This window comes from Macaca fascicularis, chromosome 17 (genome assembly GCF_037993035.2).
Source record: "Macaca fascicularis isolate 582-1 chromosome 17, T2T-MFA8v1.1".
Classification (NCBI taxonomy): Eukaryota; Metazoa; Chordata; class Mammalia; order Primates; family Cercopithecidae; genus Macaca; species Macaca fascicularis.
The window spans coordinates 85,627,952-85,648,505 of record NC_088391.1 but is presented as its reverse complement, the minus strand read 5'-3'; the positions used below and the strand labels follow the sequence as shown (position 1 = coordinate 85,648,505).

The 20,554-nt window shown below is 45.1% G+C and overlaps 1 protein-coding gene across 2 annotated transcripts; it reads left to right on the top strand.

Moving 5' to 3' along the window:
* Positions 1-55: 55 nt before the first annotated feature.
* On the top strand, positions 56-18,718 carry LOC135968127 (uncharacterized). Of its 2 annotated transcripts, none has more exons than XR_012426457.1 (4): positions 56-2,770; positions 3,298-3,347; positions 4,489-4,682; positions 18,538-18,718. XR_012426457.1 is itself a non-coding variant. In XM_074021268.1 (4 exons), exon 1 carries the CDS (start codon positions 1,945-1,947, stop codon positions 2,320-2,322), a length of 378 nt encoding a protein of 125 aa, XP_073877369.1. In that variant the 5' UTR covers positions 56-1,944; the 3' UTR covers positions 2,323-2,770; positions 3,298-3,347; positions 4,489-4,682; positions 10,480-10,612. The 2 variants fall into 2 exon arrangements, 1 of the variants encoding a protein (XP_073877369.1); XM_074021268.1 differs by lacking the exon at positions 18,538-18,718 and adding an exon at positions 10,480-10,612.
* The last annotated feature ends 1,836 nt before the right edge of the window (positions 18,719-20,554 follow it).

Below are 20,554 nucleotides of genomic sequence, written 5' to 3'. Positions count from 1 at the left end.
TCACAATGCGGGAGCGCATCAAGATCCAGGGGAGACTGTGTGGGGTTGGGACTGCGCACAAACACAGGGGAATTCTGCACAACAAACATTTGCGCGAGCGCTCTCCCTCGATCCTCCCGCTTAGCTGGATTTTTGTAAGGGGGTTTCTTTTAAATTGGATTATCCGAATGGTCGCCTACATGGCCTTACTCTGCCTGCATAGACTGGCCGGGTGAAGACGAGTGAAAGGACGCACCGAGAGCCTGAGACAGAAAATAGAGAACTTCTTCAGAGCAGCGTAGGAAAAGTGGGTGCTGGGCGAAACGGAAGGCAAAGAGAGAGGATAGAAGAAGAATCTACGAGAACGAGAATGGAACAGCAGCATTGCAGACGCACCTTCAGGTTCACCTGCGTAAGGCACGCCCAGGGCGGAGGAGTGGAGGGACTGGCGGAAGATCAGGAGACGGCGGAGGACCCAGGGGCCGCCAACCCTGACCCCTCCGCAAAGTGCCTCCCTGAGAGAAGAGACTGGCCAGGTCGGGGAGGGAGGGGTGGGGGAGGCGATGATCACGCAGGCTCTGGCAGGATCTGCACGGAATAGAGGGATCTGGAAGGGAGAGAGGGTCTTGGAGGACAACCCAGCCTCCAGTCCCAGCGATCCCTCCCTCTGGGGCTGGAGCCACATTAGAAAGAAGAGTGTCTGAAATTAGGGCCAGCCTCTCCCCGCTCCTCCCCGCGAATTTAACCCCTGCAGACCCACGGTGGAAAGCAGATTTTGTGCACCCTGAAACTTAAGTCGTAGGGGCTAATTTAGGAAAAAATAAATCATAATCCTGATAGGACTTTAGAAGGGGGGTCGGTACAAGTGTGGGACTCTTTCTTCCCGGAAAATGGAATCTGCCCCTGGTAGACCCTTCCGAAGACCTCAGGATCTTGTTCCCAGCTCCAGTGGTGAGGCGAGTGCCTGGGGGCATCAATAAGCCCTCCTCAGATCATCGCCCTTACCCTCCTTCTCAAACAGCCGCCCAAATTTGGGCTGGTTGGAGAAGGGGCTGGCGGGACAAAGGCGCCAACTGCTTTACCCCAGACCAAGGCTTCCCTGTGCTTCCAGAGCTCGGATTGCTGTGCTTCCTTTTCGGGGACTAGGTTTTCTCCCATAAACTTAGACTTGAGTAGGTCGAGCGGTTGATTAATATGGATTGGAACTCGGCTGCTCAAGGCCGCGTGAATAAACATGAGCGCGCAGCGGCTGCGCTCACCACTCCCTGAACCTCTCTGGGGCGCCGGGAGCCGGAACTGCGAGGCGGCTCGTTCGAGATGCGGGCGGGACTGTGGGTCCGCCTAAACCAGCGCGGTCTCCGTGAGCCCCCCGACCCGCGCACACACACCCTAACCTGGGTGCCCGAGCGTACCTCAGGCTGCACGGATCTGCGCGCACTCACTCTCCGGGGTCTTTGGACACCATTTCTTTGCTTTCTAGAAGCTGCCTCCACTCTAGGATAGAGATTCAGATTTTGGGAACCTGGGGTGCGGGAGGCTGGGGGTGGGGGAGATTCTCCCCATTCTCCAAGTGCTGGGTTAGGGTTACCCAACTTGAATCACTGCGCGAAACAAAGGCGACCCTAAATGTGTCCACGGATGTGCGGGGTGGAGATCCTGGCCCCCCAGCGGGAAAGAATGTGTTGAGCCACGGATTCCGGGGAGTGGCACACCGCGCCCACAGAAGCGTTTGTTTTCTGAAGTCTGCGGGCCTAAAGGCTGCTGTGGGGATCATCACCTTCCCACTACACGTCCAAAGACTTCACCGTCTCCCGCTTGGAAAAGTAGCCCTTGCGACTTGTGTCCCTGAAGCCACCGTGTCTTCGTCTTTGGAACCTACGAGAAGCGACAAAGCTAAGTGTACAAAGCTAAGTGTACGTGTAGGCCTCGGCAGCTTCACCACCCGCTCCTGCCCCGCCCCTGCCCATGGCCTGCAGGTCTCTGTCTCTCCGCTCTCATATGCACACACTGAGTGACCGGTCTGGGCCGGGGCGCAACTGGGTGCCCACCAACCGCAGCGCAGCTCAGAGTCTCAGCGAGGAGGTAAAGGCTTGGCGGGATGAGACTTCCGTGGGCCTTAAGGCCTCCCTCAAGCCTGCAGACTCCTGCTCTGCAAAACCAACAAGGCCCCACGTCCCACCCTGGGCTGCCACCTCTGCCCACACCACGAGTCTAAGTAGTCGGCTTCTTAGCATCCCCAGGACTGAGCGCTCCAGGCGGTGCCGGGAGCGAAGCAGCGCTGGGGAGGTGGGAAGCGCTTCGCAAAAGACACGCATCGTGCCAGTCATTAGGTTGGTGGGATAAGCTCCCATCCCGGGCGAAAGCGCTACTTGGAGCTTGCCGCCCCTCCCTGGTCCCTAGCATTTGTCCGAGTTCACCCAAAGGCGACCCTTGAGATAAGGAGTGGGGTTTGTCTGCTCAGGTGCTGGGGAGGAGACCAAGCCCGGGACCCAACCCAGATCCCAAGGCCCAAGGCTTTTCTTAAAAACTGTTCCCTGGAAAATCGTGTGGGCTTGGGACATCTATTGACCCACGGGCCCCAGCCCAGGTCCTGGGCTGCCTTCCCACATCCAGATCACATTTATTGGACATAAAGTCTGCCCTAGTCTGTGGCTGGGAGCTTTTCTCTTTGCAGGAAGAACAGAGGTTGACAATTCTAGAACCGCAGGGCAAGCCTCGGAGGAGGTTTGGGTCTACTGGTGAAGGAGAAGACAAAGACCGTTCTGCTGGGAAAATGCTGTCTCATAAGAAGGTCAGTAGTGGGCTACAAGACATTTGGCGTCCTGTACTGAAAGATGGAGGTGCAGAGCTAAACAAAGCCCATCTGGGAGAAATTTTATCTATACAATACCAAGATAGACAACCTAAGTCATTTGGGGATGCCAATAAGCCCCTAATAGCTGCTTTTCCTAAGTTCCTAATTTTGTGCCAGATGAGCCTCTCCCACGCACCAGGCCAGGAGGCATCCTTCTCCTTGTATTTTGTATGAATGGCGCCCCCTAGATGCCTCTTTCCCAGGTTTATCTGTAATCTCCCAGACTAGTATTTCCAGTGTATAGATAAGGAGGCGCTTTCCCAAGGTCACACATCAAGTAACTAGTAGAACTTCCAGACGTCTACCTGCCCCCAGAGCCTAACCCCTTTAACCTTGCTACCCTTTACTATAGATGAAAGGAAATACCCTTCCACAATTTTAGTCACGTAATAAGTTCCCTGACATCTTTGCAAATCAAAACACAAGCTTATTGATAATGTGCTGTTTCTGGAATGCCCCTCCAGGCTGAAAATCCACCCTATCATGACTGCAGACAGACAGGTTGGGGGATACGGTGAGTAGAGGGGGAAAAAACTTTGTCTCACTTTTCTGTCTTAGCAAAACAAACCATCAACAAGTCTTTTTCTCTTGAACCACAAGTGTTCGAAGTCAAGGCTTCTGGTTTAACGTGACTTTCTTTTTTTTTTTCTTTTTTTTTTTTTTTGAGGCGGAGTCTCGCTCTGTCGCCCGGGCTGGAGTGCAGTGGCCGGATCTCAGCTCACTGCAAGCTCCGCCTCCCGGGTTTACGCCATTCTCCTGCCTCAGCCTCCCAAGTAACTGGGACTACAGGCGCCCGCCATCTCGCCCGGCTAGTTTTTTGTATTTTTTAGTAGAGACGGGGTTTCACCGTGTTCGCCAGGATGGTCTCGATCTCCTGACCTCGTGATCCACCCGTCTCGGCCTCCCAAAGTGCTGGGATTACAGGCTTGAGCCACCGCGCCCGGCCTAACGTGACTTTCAAAAAGTGAGTGAAAGCCAGGCAGGAAAACCCAGTGGAGAGCAGATTCCCCAGACCATGCCTCACCTTTTCTTCTCTCCCCATCTCTCCTCCTCATTTTCCTTCTCCTAGTTATAGTTCCCTGTGGGCCTTCTGGCATTTTTCTTAGTCCGGGGAAGTGAAAGTGTTGCTAAACCCTGGTGTAATACCTTCAATGCTTCCTTGTTAAGTATTTGAGGGTGGAGAGCTGTGTTTTGCTGGATTTAGAATCCTTCTGGCTATGTCGCAGGGTACAGTAGAGCAACAAAGGACAGTGAGCCCTGGTTACTAATGCTGTCTCCTGCCATTTTCCAAGGTACCTGGTGCCAATGAGCAAATATCTTCATTCCACCCACACAGCTGCTCACCTACTAGGCTCTGTGTACCCATAGACGCTGCCTTCTCTCCTGTGCTGCTGAGGAACAATCCCTGCTCCCAGGAAGGGCCAGCCTCTCCACTGCACACTAGATCTCATTCCTTCTTTGTTAGGCAGCCTCTAAGATGACTTCAATCCCCACCTCCTGGTATTCATGCCTTTGTGTAAACTCCTCCACTTGAGTGTAAGCTGGACTTGCTGCTAACAAATTGAATATGACCAAGTGATTTCCCTTCTCAGATGGTGACTTCTGCTCCCACCCCCCTCTCTCTCTCCCCCAAACCCTGTCTGTCTCTTTCTCAGCTCTTGTTCTAAGGGAAGCAAGCTGCTCCATGGAAAGGCCCACATGGCAAGAGCTGATGTATCTGGCCAAAGGACAGCAAAGACTCGAGGCCTGTCAGCAGTTAAGTGAAAAAGTCACCCAAGCAAGCCTTGAGATGAATACAGCCCCAGCTGGCACCTTGATTGCAGCTTTGGAAGAGACCCTGAGCTAGAAGGTACTCACCAGCAAGGCCCCCTGGATTCAAAATCCACTGAAACCATAAGATAATCTGTTTCTGTTGTTTTAAGCCATTAAGTTTTGGAGTGACTTGTTAGACAGCAAGAGGTAGCAAATATACTGTGTGATGTAGTCAAGGACTACAGTAAGTTCAGCATCAATATGTTGACCTCCTGGTAGACAGGGACCACCAGGTTGCCTAAGGAGGGGTGAACTGGCACAGGTTGGAAATGGAGCAAGTTGAAACTCCTGCACGGATGAGTAGTAGGATTGCAGCTGTAAATAGCCATAGCACTGTAGCCTAGGCAACATAGCAAGACCCCATCTCTTTAAAAAAAAAGAAAGAAAAGACAAAGAAAGAAACCAAACTTTTTCTTCCCTACTGAATCATTTTTGTCAGCATAAAAAAAATTGTTATTTCCTCTTTTTAAAAAAACCTCTTGGTCAAGAGTGGTGGCTCATGCTTATAATCCCAGCACCTTGGGAGGCTGAGGTGGGAGGATTGCTGCAGCCCAGGAGTTCAAGACCAGTCTGGGCAGCACAGAAAGACTTCATCTCTATAAAAAATAGAAAATTAGTTGGGTGTTGGTAGTGTATGCCTGTAGTCCTAGCTACATAGGAGGCTGAGGCAGTAAGGCAGGAGGATGGTTTGGGTCCAGAAGGTTGAGGCTGCAGTGAGCCAAGATCCCTGCCACTGCACTCCAGCATGGATAACAGAGTGACACCCTATCTGAAAACAAACAAACAAACAAAACAGCAGAACAAAAAACTCTCATGACCTCATTTTTTCTCTGCTCTCTTCCTTTTTACAATGAATTCCTTAAAAAGAAAACATGTCTATATTCCCTATTTCCCTGTTTTCTCTTTTCTCTTGAAATCCCTCCAGTTAGGGTTTGCCTTCCCTCCCCAACACCACTTCACCAAAACTTGCTCTGATCGAGGTCCCCAGTGACTCCCCTGTTGCTACATTGAATGGTCAGTTCTCATCTAACTTGATCTATCAGCAGCATCTGACAGAGTTGATCATGGTCTCCCGTGATCTTTACTTGGTTTTGAGGGCTCCACCCTCAGTCTTTCCACTGTCTCACTGGATGCTCTTTGCTGTTCTCCTTTCCTGGTTCCACTCCTCTCCAACCCTTTATTGAGTTTTATCAAGAAAGATAGGAATTCAGCTGGGTGTGGTGGCTCATGCCTACAATCCCAGCATTTTGGGATGCCAAGGCAGGAGGATCACTTGAGCCCAGGAGTTCGAGAACAGCCTAGGCAACATAGGGAGACCCTGTCTCTACAAAATAAAAATGGAGGAGGAGAAAGAAAGATAGGAATTCACTTAATAGTCTCCAATCTTCAGGCAAGCTGCAATTGTTTTCTGATATTATTATAACAGTTTCAGTTGGAAATCAATATACTGTCAATCATGTATCATTATAACTAGCAATATTTATTTGTCACTATGAGCAAGGGTAAGCTTCAAAGGCACATAAGCCCCAGATTTCAATGACTTAATATAAAAAGTTTATTTTTTACTCCAGCAGGGGCTGTGCTCATCCCAACTGGTGGAGATTCCATCTTAATACATGCTTCTCTGACCACCTGAACAGGAGAATACAGCCTAACAGTCATATGCTAGCTCTTAAAATTTCTCACCAAAAGCAATACTCATCACTTCTGCTCACATTTCATTGGCCAAAGTAGGTCTTATGGCCACACCAAACCTCAAAGGGGGCACAGAATGATAATCCTACCATGTACCCAGTAGGCAGAGAGCCAGAACTATTTGGTGAACGGCACTACTGACCACCTTCATAGATAAACATCCACTGATAAACACCCTCAGTCAAAACAAAACAAAAAACATACAAACAAACATTACAGCCAGGCTTGGTGGCTCACACCTGTAAGCCTAGTACTTTGGGAGGCCAAGGCTGGAGGATTGCTTGAGCCCAGGAGTTTGAGGCTGCAGTAAGCTAAATATGTATCTTCTCTCTGAATTCAGCAGTCACATTGCTGCTAAGGATTTCTGGAATGTTCATAACAACACCATAGGACTTGAAACTGTCCTTCTGTAGGGCACTGAAGAGTTTCTTGTTGTCTGTGCTTGTACTGAAGAAGAAAGAGAAGGAGGAGCGACTGACGAACTGTAGCCCTAGCTTTTCCTTCTGTCTTTCCAATCTTATATCCACTCTCCCCACACACATACCTGCATTCATCCTTGTATACACATCACACTAAATGAGTCCCTTTCTGGAACTTGTGTTGTAATTCTCCTACCTGTGTCCCCCATGCCCATTCCCAAAGTCTTATACACCTTTCAAAGTTCTGCCCAAGTCTCACATTCTCCATAACTTATTTTTTTAGAGATGGGGTCTTTCTATGTTGCCCAGGCTGGACTCGCATTCCTGGCAATCCTCCTACCTCGGCCTCCTGAATAGCTGGGACTACAGCTTCAAACTATTTTGCCTGGCTACCCCATCAACTTTTGATGCCATTTAGGATTTTTCTTATCCTTCTATTTTTTAAATTGTATTTTGTTGCTGTTTTTGTTCTATTAAGCACCTATTAGCTTAATTGAATTTAGTGATTCTGTATATTTGTCGGTACCAGCACAATTGTTTGAAAAACAGAGGTGTCTTATTTGCCTTTGTATATCAGTATAGCACCTTCCCCTTTCCTCAGTGCCTAGTTCAGACTCTGACTCTCAATAAATATTTGTGATAATTTATTCTGTCTGTGTTAAGGTATTTTCTGGTAACTTCTGGACCTACAGACAATTGGAAACACTTCTTTTTTTTTTTTTTTTTTTTTTTTGAGACGGAGTCTTGCTCTGTCGCCCAGGCTGGAGTACAGTGGCCGGATCTCGGCTCACTGCAAGCTCCGCCTCCCGGGTTTACGCCATTCTCCTGCCTCAGCCTCTGGAGTAGCTGGGACTACAGGCGCCCGCCACATCGCCCGGCTAGTTTTTTTGTATTTTTTTTAGTAGAGACGGGGTTTCACCGTGTTAGCCAGGATGGTCTCGATCTCCTGACCTCATGATCCGCCCGTCTTGGCCTCCCAAAGTGCTGGGATTACAGGCTTGAGCCACCGCGCCCGGCCTGGAAACACTTCTAACTTTAATCATCCCAAGCTGTCTCTTCTCTTCTGACATTACTACACACTCACTAGGCACTTTTCAGTCAACTCAAATCTAAATGCAAGATCTATTCAAAGAAGCCGAAATCTTAGCATTCAAATACCCGATTAAGTCATAAATCCTCTGGGCTCATATCTTGTCTTTCTTGTCCATATCTCGTTGGGCATATAAGGAGGGAAAGGAAGGAGATCATTGAAAACACAATACAGGAGGAACCTGTATTAGTTGTGATAATTATTGTGAGCTACAATGACAAATTACCCCAAATCTCAGTGACTTGACACATTAAAAGTTTATTTTTCATGCATGCCATAGTCTAAGGCAAAACATGTGGTTCCTCTCTAAGCAGTGAGTCAGGATCTAGACTTGTTTTGTTTTGTTGCTAGGCCACCACCTAGGGTTTTCTGGATCTGATTGACAGGCAGTGATAGCCCATGGCTCTTGCAGGGCATTTAATGCTAAGCCTGGGAATGGTAGGCTTTACTCCAGCCCATATTCCTCTGGATAAATACACCAACCTAATTGCAATGAATGCTGGGAAATATAATTTACTTGTATGCCAAGAAAAAGAAAGGAAGATTGGGAACATTTCACCTGCTTCTTCTAAAGCCTAGAAAATCATTTATTCACTTTACAACATAAAGATACTGCTCCAACACTTTGGTGAACAGATAGATTCAAATCTATATAAAGGGTACCTGAGGAATTCCTTCATGTCAACAATTAATTCTTGTTTTCTTCTATTTTTCATAAAACCCAGAATTCACTCACTCTTGCCCCCAAAATCAAGAGCTAGGTAGGGAGCCTCTCCCATCAGGTATTTTTTTCCTTTTTCCCTAAACTCACATTACAAAAAACACGCTAGAACTTTTTTTTCCCCCCGCCAGCTCTGCAAAGCATCAGAATCAATGTGAGCTTTTTAACCATCGTAGACACTCAAGGCTCTCTCAAGGCCTACTGAATTAGAATTTTGTAAGACTAGCACTCAGGCACCTATATTTCTAAAACATTCCCCTGATGATTCTGGTACACACCCAGGATTGACAACCATTGTTCAGACCTGAGAAAGGAGTGTCCAGTAAGCCCCACAGTCAGATAATTTCAATGTTTTCATGCTGTAGTAAACTTTCACGTTTATTTGTCTTGGCCAATGCATTAATCCATTTTCATGCTGCTGATAAAGACATACCCAAGACTGGGTAGTTTATAAAGAAAAATTGGTTTAATGGACTCACAGTTCCATGTGGCTGGGGAGGCCTCACAATCATGATGGAAGGCGAAAGGCATGTCTTACATGGCAGCAGGCAAAGAGCAAATGAGATCCAAGCAAAAGGGGTTTCTCCTTATAAAACCATCAGATCTTATGAGACTTCACTACCACAAGAACAGTATGGGGAAAACCGCCCCCATGATTCATTTATCTCCCACCAGGTCCCTCCCACAACACATGGGAATTATGGGAGCTACAATTCAAAATGAGATTTGGGTGGGGACACAGCCAGACCATATCAGCAAATAAACGTACAAACAGAAGCCAAAATATCTTGTTCTCAACTAGATTCAAATAAAATATTGTATTGGTGAAGACAATATGGTGTGAATGAAAGAGAACAAAACCAGAAGCCAGAAGATCAGGTTCTACAAATGTTCATTTATGTTACCTTGGACAAATAATTTGCCCTCCTAGAGTTTTTGTTTTCCTATCTATAAAACAGAAACATCCAGCTTGACCTATCAGTAATCTTTAACATACACGATTACTGTCTTCTTCCAGAAACACTTCATTTGGTCTATGGGACATCACAGTCTATCAACTTTCCTCCTACCATCCTGTGCTCTCCTTACTAGCTTTTTGTTTTTTCTTCTGGTTTCTCCTCTTTTCATTAGCTTTAAACATTAGGATGCCCAGGGCTTAGCCCACCAGCCTCTCCTCATCTCTGTCTACACTCATTCCCTTGGAGATTGTATCAGTTTTCTATTACTGCATAATGAATAACTACAAATGTAGTAGCTTAAATGACACTGACTTTTAGTTCTTAGATCTGCATGTCGGAAGTCCAGGTATGGTGTGATTAGGTCCTCTGTTCAGGTCCCAAAAGCTGAAGTCAAGGGGTTGGCCAGGCTGAGCTCTCACCTGGAGGCTCAGGGGAAGAATGTGCTTTCAAGCTCATTCAGGTTGTGGGCAGAATTCAGTTCCTTGAGATTGTAGGACTGAGGCCCCAGTTTCCTGCCAGCTGTCAGGTGGGAGCTGCTCTCAGCTCCCAGAGGCCACCCACATTCTTACATTTGAGGCTGGCCCCTGTCCTCCAACCTTAAAGCCAGCAATGGAAGATTTCTTGTGCATGTGATCCCTTGTGCTTCAAATTTCTCTCTTCTTTTGTCTCTACTCCCTGCAGCCAGATGTAAGGACCTTTGGAATTAAGTTAGATCCATTTGGATTATTTCCTTTCATTAACTCAGAAATCAACATATTAGTAGCTGTTAGGAACTCAATGTGTCATATATTGAAGCCCCAATCCCCCATGTGATGGTTATAAGAGATGGGGCCTCTGGGAGGAAACTGAAGTTAGATGAGGTCATGAAGATGAAGCTTTCGTTATGGGAGTGATGCCCTTTTAAAATTGATGCTGGAGAGCTTGCCCTCTCTTTTTCTCTTTGCTGTGAGAGGACACAGTGAGAAGGTGGCCGTCTGCAAGCCAGGAAGAGAGCCCTCATCAGAACCTGACCATGCTGCCACCCTGATCTCAGACTGCCAGTCTCCAGAACTGCGAGGAAATAAATTTCTATTGTTTAAGTCACCCAGTTTGTGATATTTTGTTATGACAGCCCAAGCTGACTAATACGATAACCTTAATTGTACCTGCAAAATCCCTTTTGCCATATGCTATAACATAATCCCAGGAGTGATATGATAATTCACAGATTTCACCCATAGTCGAGGGGAGGAGATTATAGAAGGGCAGTATCATTGGAAGTTATGTCAGAATTCTGCTTACCACAATAATCTAGTCTCATGGCTTTAAAAATCATCTTCATGATGAGGCAAGGTGGCTAACATCTGTAATCCTAGCCCTTTGGGAGGCCAAGGTGGGCAGATCACTTGAGGTCAGAAGTTCAAGACCAGCCTGGCCAACATGGTGAAACTCTGTCTCTACTAAAAATACAAAAATTAACTGGGCATGGTGGTACACGCCTATAGTCCCAGCTACTCGGGAGGCTGAGGCAGGAGAATCGCTTGAACCCAGGAGGCAGAGGTTGCAGTAAGCTGAGATGGTGCCACTACACTCCAGCCTGGTGACAGAGTGAGACTCCATTAAAAAAAAAAAAAATCTACATGCTCATAATTGTCAAATTTATTTCTCTGGTCTAGACCTCTCCCCTGATATCTAGACTTATCTATTCAATTCCTCCTAGATACTTCCACTTGGATGTTTTATAGGCGCCTCAAATTTTATATATATGGAACAAAAAACTCCTGATATTCCCACCCAGATTTGTTTCTTCCATAATCCTTCTCACCTCAGCAAAGGGCACCTTCATCCTTTCAGCTGCTCAGGGCAAAAACCTTGGCGTCACTGTGGACTCCTCTCTTTCCCTAACAACCTACATTCTACCCAGTAGGAAATCCTCTGGGATCTAGCTTCAAAATATGTCCAAGATCCAAACCATTATCATCTCCCACCTCAAATATTGCAACAACCTCTGTGTTTATTTCCTATTGCTGCTCTAACAAACTATCACACATTTAGCAACTTAAAGCAATACCCCTTAATTGTCTCACAGTTCTATAGGTCAGAAGCTGGGGGGCTTGCCTAGGACTTGTGCTGAGTCTCACAGACTGACTTGAGGTCTTATCTGGAGGCTCCTGGGAGAACCTACTTCCAGTTTCCTTCAGATTGCTGGCAACATTCAGCTCCTTCTAGTGGTTTCCATGTGGCCCCCTTCAACAAGAGAAAATCAAGTCTCTCTCATGCTTTATGTCTCTTGGACTCTTCCTTCTGCCAGAGAAAACTCTCTGCTTTTAAAAGCTCTTGGGGATTTGGGAGGTTGAAATTGGACCCATTTCAGCAAGCCAGGACAATCTCCCTATTTTCAAGTCCATAACTTTGACTACATCTGCAAGGCGCCTTTGGTCATGGAATGTAACATATCCACAAGTTTCAGGGATCAGGGCATGGACATTTTAGGAAATGATTTCTGTCTGCAGCAGCCTCCCAAACTGGTGTCCCCACTGCACACTTGTTCCCCTTCCTATTTCCAACACAGCAGGCAGACCTGCAATGACTTCTCATCTTACTCAGTACAAATCCACATCTTCACAATGCCCACATGCCCTACACTGGAAGGCAACTAGGATTTCCTTTTCCTTTTTTTATTTTCCGGCCTCGTCTCCCTGCTGCCCTTCTTGCTGCTGCTCAAACACCAAGCACACCCTCCCTTCCCCACATTTGCACTTCCTTGGCCTCAAGTTCGCTTTCCCCAGTGTCTGCATGGCTCACCACCCCATCTGCTCAAAGTCAATGCTGACATGTTGCCTTCACAGTGAGGCCCTTCCAAACACCTTCTGAAAATTTCAACCTCCCAAATCCCCAGGATTCCCTACGTCCTTTCCAAGCTTTCTCGTTCTTCATAGCATTTTTCACTTTCAAACATAACATACATTCTATCTATATTCGTTTATTGTAATCATCAAAGCAAGCACAACAAAAGTAGGGATTTTTGTCCATTTTGTTCACTGCTTTATCTCCAATTCCTAGAGCAGTGCCTGGCACACAGAAGGCACCCAGTAAACTTTTTTTTTTTTGAGACGGGGTCTTGCTCTGTTGCCCAGACTCGAGTGCAGTGGCACAATCTTGGCTCACTGCAACTTGAACTTCTGGGTTCAAGTGATTTTCCTGCCTCAGCCTCCCAAGTAGCTGGGATTACAGGCTCCCGCCACCATGCCAGACTAATATTTGTATTTTTAGTAGAGACAGGGTTTCGCCATGTTGGCCAGGCTGGTCTCGAATTTCTGACCTCAGATTATCTGTCCACCTCAGCCTCCCAAAGTGCTGGGATTACAGGCATGAGCCATCGTGCCTGGCACTCAGTAAACTTTTGCTGGATGATTGAATACATGAGTATTCAATGAGGAACAGAACTTGAATTCAGAACAGATTGGATACATGAGTATTCAATGAGGAACAGAACATAGGGGAAATGTGGGCTTGGGGATGGGAGAAATGGGTTGGACCTCACATCTTATGAAGGGCCCCTTCCTTATCAGACAAAACTGTAAGTTCCATGAAGACCAGGCTGGGGTCACATCACAGTACCTGGCACAAAACAGAGTCTCAGAAGTATTTGCTAACTACTATGCTAGATTCTGCACATACATCGTCTAATCGGATCCACACAACCTATGGATTATTAATAATGTCATTTTACTTCTTTAATCATATTCTTTGAGTTGCCAGTGAGCCAGATGAAATATTACAGTGTGAAAGTACTTTATGAAGTGTCACATAAAGTATTTCTGCAAAGAAACTGGGTTCCCAGTGTACCTTTACATCCCAAGCAGGCTTCTCCTCCACAAGTGTGCACATTTTGGGAAGCATTAATGTTGGAAGGACAGCACGGCTGGCACAGTGTCAGGAGTGTGAAGTCTCGAGTCTGCGAAGGCAAGGTCTGACTGTTGCCTTGGCCGTTGAGGAGGTGTGTGACCTTAAGGTAGTTACACAACCTTGCTAAGCCTCCATTTTCTCTTCTTTAAAAATAGGGCTAATTGTTGCACCTTGTAGGAATATCGTGAGGACTGAATGAGATAAGACAGGTGAAAATACCCAGCAGAATGCTTGCTACTGAGTAGACACACAATAATGTGAATCTTCAGTCTTCCTCTTACGGAAGCCCAAATCCACCTCTCTGTAACGTTTACCCTTTAATGCGAGCTCTGCTCTTGGGAGCAGTGGAGAATGAAACGACTCTCCATTCCAAACAGCTTTTGAAGCCAGTTATCATGTTCCCTCTCAATCTTCCCTTTCTAAAGGTGAAAATGCTCAGTTTATTCAACCATTCCTTATGAAAACTGGTTTTGATTTCTAAATGTGCACTAGTCTGACAACACAGCTTTTAAAAAGTACTATCTAGGAAGGACTTATATTAGAGGTTCAATTCCATGGAGCCAGGGCTTTTTTTTTTTCTTTTTTCTTTTTGTCTGTTGAGTTCCTGATGAATCCCCCGCACCTAGAAAAGTGCCTTGCACAGAGTAGGCCCTCAGTAAATGTTTGTTTGTTCATTTGTTTATTCATTTATTTAGAGACAGAGTCTTACTCTGTCACCCAGACTGGAGTGCAGTGTTGTGATCTCGGCTCACTGCAGCCTCCACCTCCTGAGTTCAAGTGATTCTAGATTCTCATGCCTCAGCCTCGTGAGTAGCTGGGATCACAGGCACATGCCACCACGCCCAGCTAATTTTGTATTTTCAGTAGAGAAGGCGTTTCACCATGTTTGCCAGGCTGGTCTCAAACTTCTGGCCTCAAGTGATCTGCCCACCTTGGCCTCCCAAAGTGCTAGAATTACAGGCATGAGCCATTGTGTCCAGCCAATATTTGTTTATTTAAATGATGAATCTACAGATATGGTCTGGGGTTTTGTGTGTTTGTTCGTTTGTTTTGAGATAGGGTCTCTCTCTGTCACTTAGGCTGGAGTACAGTGGCGCAATCAGGGCTCACTGTAGCTTTGATGTCCTGGGCTCAAGCGATCTTTCCCCCTCAGCCTGTGGAGTAGCTGGGACTATAGGCATGTGCCACCATGCTCAGCTAATTTTTCTTTGTAATTTTGTGTAGAGAAGGGGTCTCACTATGTTGACCTGGCTACTACAGATATGGTCTGTACCACCCTGTCCTGGGGCTCATAAGATTTTTAACGCCAGCTGTCCTTCTCAAGTCTCCTTAGGTTCTAAGCAAAATAGAAACCTGCTTCAAATTTATTTTTAAAGACAATTTCTTGGAAAATACACTTAAAATTTCTCAGCTACCAGACTTGAAGTTTGGACCACACAATTCTCAGGGGACTCTTCCAATTCTAGGATTCTGATGTTGCCTCTTTTTAAAAAAAGTTGAGATTCAATTCACACAGCATAAAATTCACCATTTTAAAGTGCACAATTCACTTGAGTGGATTATTAAAAGTTAGTTTTTAGCATAATCATGAAATAGCAAAACCATTACCATTATCTAATTCCAGAACATTTCCATTGCCTCAAAAAGAAACCCTGTACCTATTAGTAATCAGTCTTAATTCTATCCCCTGCCCTCAGCACCTGCAACCACTAATCTACTTTCTGTTTCTATGGATTTGCCTATTTTGTACATTCCATATAAATGGAATTGTACAAAATGTAGCCTTTTGTGTCTGGTTAATTTCACTTAGCATAAGGCTTTCAAGGTTCATCCCTGTTGTAGCGTGTATTCCTTTCTATACCTGGATAATATTCCATTGTATGGATATAAGTCATTTTGTTTTGTATTCGTCAGAGTTAATGAACATTTGGGTGTGTCTATTTTTTGGCTATTGTGAATAATGCTTCTGTGAACACTTGTGTACAAGTTTTTGTGTGGACATATGTTTTCAATGATTTTGGTTAAAGTATATACTTAGGAGTGGAATTGTTGGGTCATATGGTAATTCTATGTTTAGAATTTTAAAGAACTGCCAAACTGTTTTCCGCAGTGGCTACACCATTATACGTTTGTACCAGTAATCTATGAAGGTTCCCATTTCTCCATATCCTTGACAATAGTTGTTATTTTCAGTTTCGTTGATTCTAGCTAGTTCTTCCACACTAGTGAGTGTGAAGTGGTATCTCACTGTGGTGTCTGAGTTGCATGCAGTTGCCTCTTATATGTCAGAAAGTTTAGAGATACTCCTCCCAAATGTTCATATCACCCTTTTTGTCTTACTATTAGTCATACATTTGTTAAAAACAATTCTTTTTCTTTTTTTTTTCCCCAAGAGACAGGTCTAGCTCTGTCGTCCAGGCTGGAGTGCATTGGTATGATCATAGCTCACTGCAGCCTCAAACTCCTGGGCGCAGACAATCCTCCCACTTCAGTCTCCCAAGTAGCTGGAACTGTAGGCATGCACAATGGCACCTAGCTTACTTTTTGTATTTTTTTAGTAGAGATGGGGTCTTGCTCTGTTGCCCAGGCTGGTCTCAAAATCTTGGCCTCAAGTAATCCTCCTGTCTTGGCTTTCCTAAGTGCTGGGATTGCAGTCATGAGCCACCACTCCCATCCATAAACAATTCTTACAATTAATTCTACTTTTCTTTTTTTTTTTTTTTTTTTAGACAGAGTCTTGCTCTGTCGCCCAGGCTGGAGTGCAGTGGCCAGATCTCAGCTCACTGCAAGCTCCGCCTCCCGGGTTCACGCCATTCTCCTGTCTCAGCCTCCCGAGTAGCTGGGACTACAGGCGCCCACCACCTCGCCCGGCTAGTTTTTTGTATTTTTAGTAGAGACGGGGTTTCACCGTGTTAGCCAGGATGGTCTCGATCTCCTGACCTCGTGATCCACCCGTCTCGGCCTCCCAAAGTGCTGGGATTACAGGCTTGAGCCACCGCGCCCGGCCTCTACTTTCTACTTTCTTACAATTAATTTTATTTTCAACTTCCACCAACTTCTTGAAGCAACAAGTTTGCTAAATATACTCTCGCCTAAAATAATACCTGCTTTTGTCATTTAAAATAGAAACTCATTACTTCAACTTTCACAACTCAGTTCTAACAATCTGTTAGTTAAGAGCTTTCACACTCAAAACCCTCCTCCCCCTTCAGGTTTCTGTGGACATAATGGGCCCTGCGGAGTGTTGCCTCCCAAGAGTTGAGTTTTTCAGTGTTCTGAAGTCTCTGGCTGCAGCGATAGGAACTTCGTCAGAAGGGGGGTGCGAGGAGGGTGAGGGGATGTCATGACACCTTCATCCCTGCATAACTTCTCATAGACATTAAAGTCAAGCCTTGGTCAATGCACAAAAACCAAAACATCTCCTGGGATAAATGCAAATAATTCTGGATCACAGACTCACGACAGAAAAAGATCGACCCTAAGTATCACACACACTTAGTGTAACACAGTAGTTCTCAACTGGGACAGTTTTGGCCCCCCAGGGAACATTTGGCAATGTCTGGAGATGCTTTTGATTGTCTCCTGGCATGTAGTGGGTAAAGGACAGGAGGCTGCTAAACATCCTGCAATGCACGATTCAGATCCCAACCAAAAACAAAGAAAAAACAAAAGAACCCCAAAAACTACCTGGCTCCAAATGTCAATAGTGTGAGCTTGAGAAACCCTGATATAATAAAATAGCAAAGAAGACTCTTCCTATCTTTGATTTTTATCATATTTCAGAGATTTTGGTTGAGCCTAACTGGTTTAGCCTCTCCAGTTGAGCCTCCAGGTGGTACTGGGGAAGAGTTCGATTTCTATACTCCTACTAACAAGCAGTACTTGACATTCCACCTGTGGCTGCAGAGAATTCTAGTCATGTATAAAATATATATTTATAGGTTGGGCACAGTGGCTCATGCCTGTAATCCCAACACTTTGGGAGGCCAAGGCAGGTGGATCACTTGAGGTCAGGCATTCAAGACCAACCTAGCCCACATGGTGAAACCCCGTCTCTACTAAAAATACAAAAATTAGCTGAGCATGGTGGCACACAACTGTAGTCCCAGCTACTCGGGAGGCTGAGGCAGGAAGTTTGCTTGAATCTGGAAAGCAAAGGTTTCTGTGAGCTGAGATTGCGCCGTTGCACTCCAGCCTCAGCAACAAGAGCGAAACTCTCTGTCTCTCCCTCCCTCTCGCTCTCTCTGTCTCCATTTATATGTATATGTACATGTATATGTAAATGTACATGTACATGTATATGTATACTGAAGTTTCCTGGAAAAAAGAAACTCTGCTTCCAGACTTCAGTTTTTCCTCTTAAGGGCCTCAGATGATTGGATGAGTCCCATCTGCATTATCAAGGGTAGTCTCCTGTACTTAAAAACCAACTGATTGTAGATGTTAACGTCACATCTACAAAATACCTTCATAACAACACCTACATTAGTGTTTGGTTAAACAACTGGGTACGTTAGCCTAGGCAAATTGACACACAAAATTAACCATCATACCAATGAAATAATCAGTCATTTCAAATACATTCCCTTGTACAAGCTCTTGGATTACAAAACAGGGAGTCTATAACCCCATGGCTTGCTGCTTCGGATAATCCCCAGTTAAGCTGCCCAAGGACACAGGATCTTCCCCTGGATATGCAGGCCCCTGTTTCACACTTGCTCCTGTTACAAAGCGGGACGTGTCTTGCAGTCATTTAAGGCCAACCTCTTCACCTAACCTCTGGATCCTATGCCTTCTTGCCTTCCGGAAGACTTTGACTTAACATTATTCCCTCCCCTATATCATCACCAGTTTCTATCTTTTCTATTGTTTCATTTCCAAATGTTTTGGAACACTGTCCGCTGTTTCACATCTCCAAACCATGCCCAGGAGTCAACAAGTTCACATCAATATGGCCTGAGACCCCAGTGTCCATTCTTTTGAGTGAGCGTCCATTTTGATTAGTCAATACTCATGCCCTGCAAGTTGTCAAATATGTTTAATGTCATTCTAATATAAAACTTGCCTTTGACCTCATGTCCTCCAGCTAATGCCCCATTTCTCTGCTTCCTATTACACAGGGCTACCACAAATGGCTGTGCAAGTTATGCATCATATAAAGGGTGCCTCTGGGAGTTGCTTGGTGCACAGCTTACACAACGAAACTTGGAATCCCTCTAAGGCCAATGAACTTCAGGGCCCCTCTCCTGCACAGAACTTCCAAGGCCCTGGGAGAAAGGGAAGAGTGGCTGGCGGGCAATGGTCTCACATGAACTTTTTTTTTTTTTTTTTTTGGTAAAATAGATAAAAGTGAGATATTTTAACCATAATTGGTTAAGACTACAGTCTCTTTCCTTCTGTCACACTTCCTTTGTGTCAGACAGCCTTGGAGTGACTGAGGGCATTTGGGGGATCCAGCTAAATAGAAGTCGGGCGATACATTTAGTCTGCCATTAGTGGAATGTATTTTCACATGGGTATACATTTGGGTGTAATTAATGTAACCCATCCGAGTAGAAATGGCTTCCAGGGATTCTCACACTTCTGACTTGACTTGAGTCATTAGATAAAAGTATGAGGCCATGATAACTTTGGGAAACAACTTTAGATGTGTGAAGCCAGAAGCTAGTCTCTGGAAATTGTTTCCACATAGTCAGGCATGAAATGGTTAAGGGAGAAGTCAGTTCTTACTGCCTAAATGTAAGTTCTTAGCTTGATAATGCAACAAACGTATTGATTTTAAATTTATCATTGTTGGTGGGCAGGGTGGCTCACACCTGTAATCCCAGCATGTTGGGAAGCCACGGTGGGAGGATCGCTTGAGCTCAGGAATTCAAGACCAGCCTGGGCAACATAGTGAGACCTTGTCTCTACAAAAAATTAAACAAATAGCCGGATGTGGTGGCACACATCTGTGGTCCCAGCTATTCAGGAGGCTGAGGTGGGAGAATCACTTTTGCCTGGGAGATAGAGGCTTCAGTAAGTCATGATTGTGCCTGGGTGACATAATGAGACCCTGTCTCAATAAATTAATTAATTAATTAATAAAACATTAAAATATTAATCATATAAACTTAGCATTGTTTATTATAGGAATCAAACAGAAATAGAATATATTAGAATTTCTGTAATTGTGGGGTATAAATGTGTTCTACAAATAATAAATATTACTGTGTATAAAATCATGTTTTATATGTGCCATCACTATAATGAGGGAATCAACAACTACTTAATCAATTCAATTCTAATAGAATCAATCAATTCAAATATTTAAGACTAGTCACTACTCAAGATAATTTGAAATACCTTGCATTCTTAGAGTTCTTCTGTTGAAAAAAAAAACTTGGTAGAGAGTTTCCTAAATTTGTCTATTATTCTAAAAATTTGCATCACCTAGTCAAATTGTGAAGCTGAAACAAACTTTTCTAAACTGTTGATAATAAAAATGCAAATTTCTAGCATCCATGCTAGAGGCAAGATAAAATTATCTTTTTTTTTTTTTTGAGAAGGAGTCTCACTCTGTCGCCCAGGCTGGAGTGCAGTGGCGCGATCTCGGCTCACTGCAAGCTCCACCTCCCGGGTTCACGCCATTCTCCTGCCTCAGCCTCCCGAGTAGCTGGGACTACAGGCGCCCGCCACCACGCCTGGCTAATTTTTTTTTGTATTTTTAGTAGAGACGGGGTTTCACCGTGTTAGCCAGGATGGTCTCGATCTCCTGACCTCGTGATCCGCTCACCTCGGCCTTCCAAAGTGCTGGGATTACAGGCGTGAGCCACCGCACCGGCCATCTTTGTTTTTTTAATAGAAAATATGATAAAGTCATTGTCAAAAAAGAATGATCAAAAATACAGACAAAAATAGAAAAAATTGTAATGGTGCTTCCGGCAGTTAATGAATATAAATAATATTTTTCTGTTTATTTGTTTCTTTGTTTGTTTTCCAAAACGGTCTTGCTCTGACACCAGGCTGGAGTGCAGTGGCATATCATGGTTTGCTGCAGCCTTGAACACCTGGGCTCAAGCATCTTTTCACCTCAGCCCTCAAGGTAGCTGGGATCACAGGTGTGTGTTCCCATGTACAACTAATTTTTAATTTTTT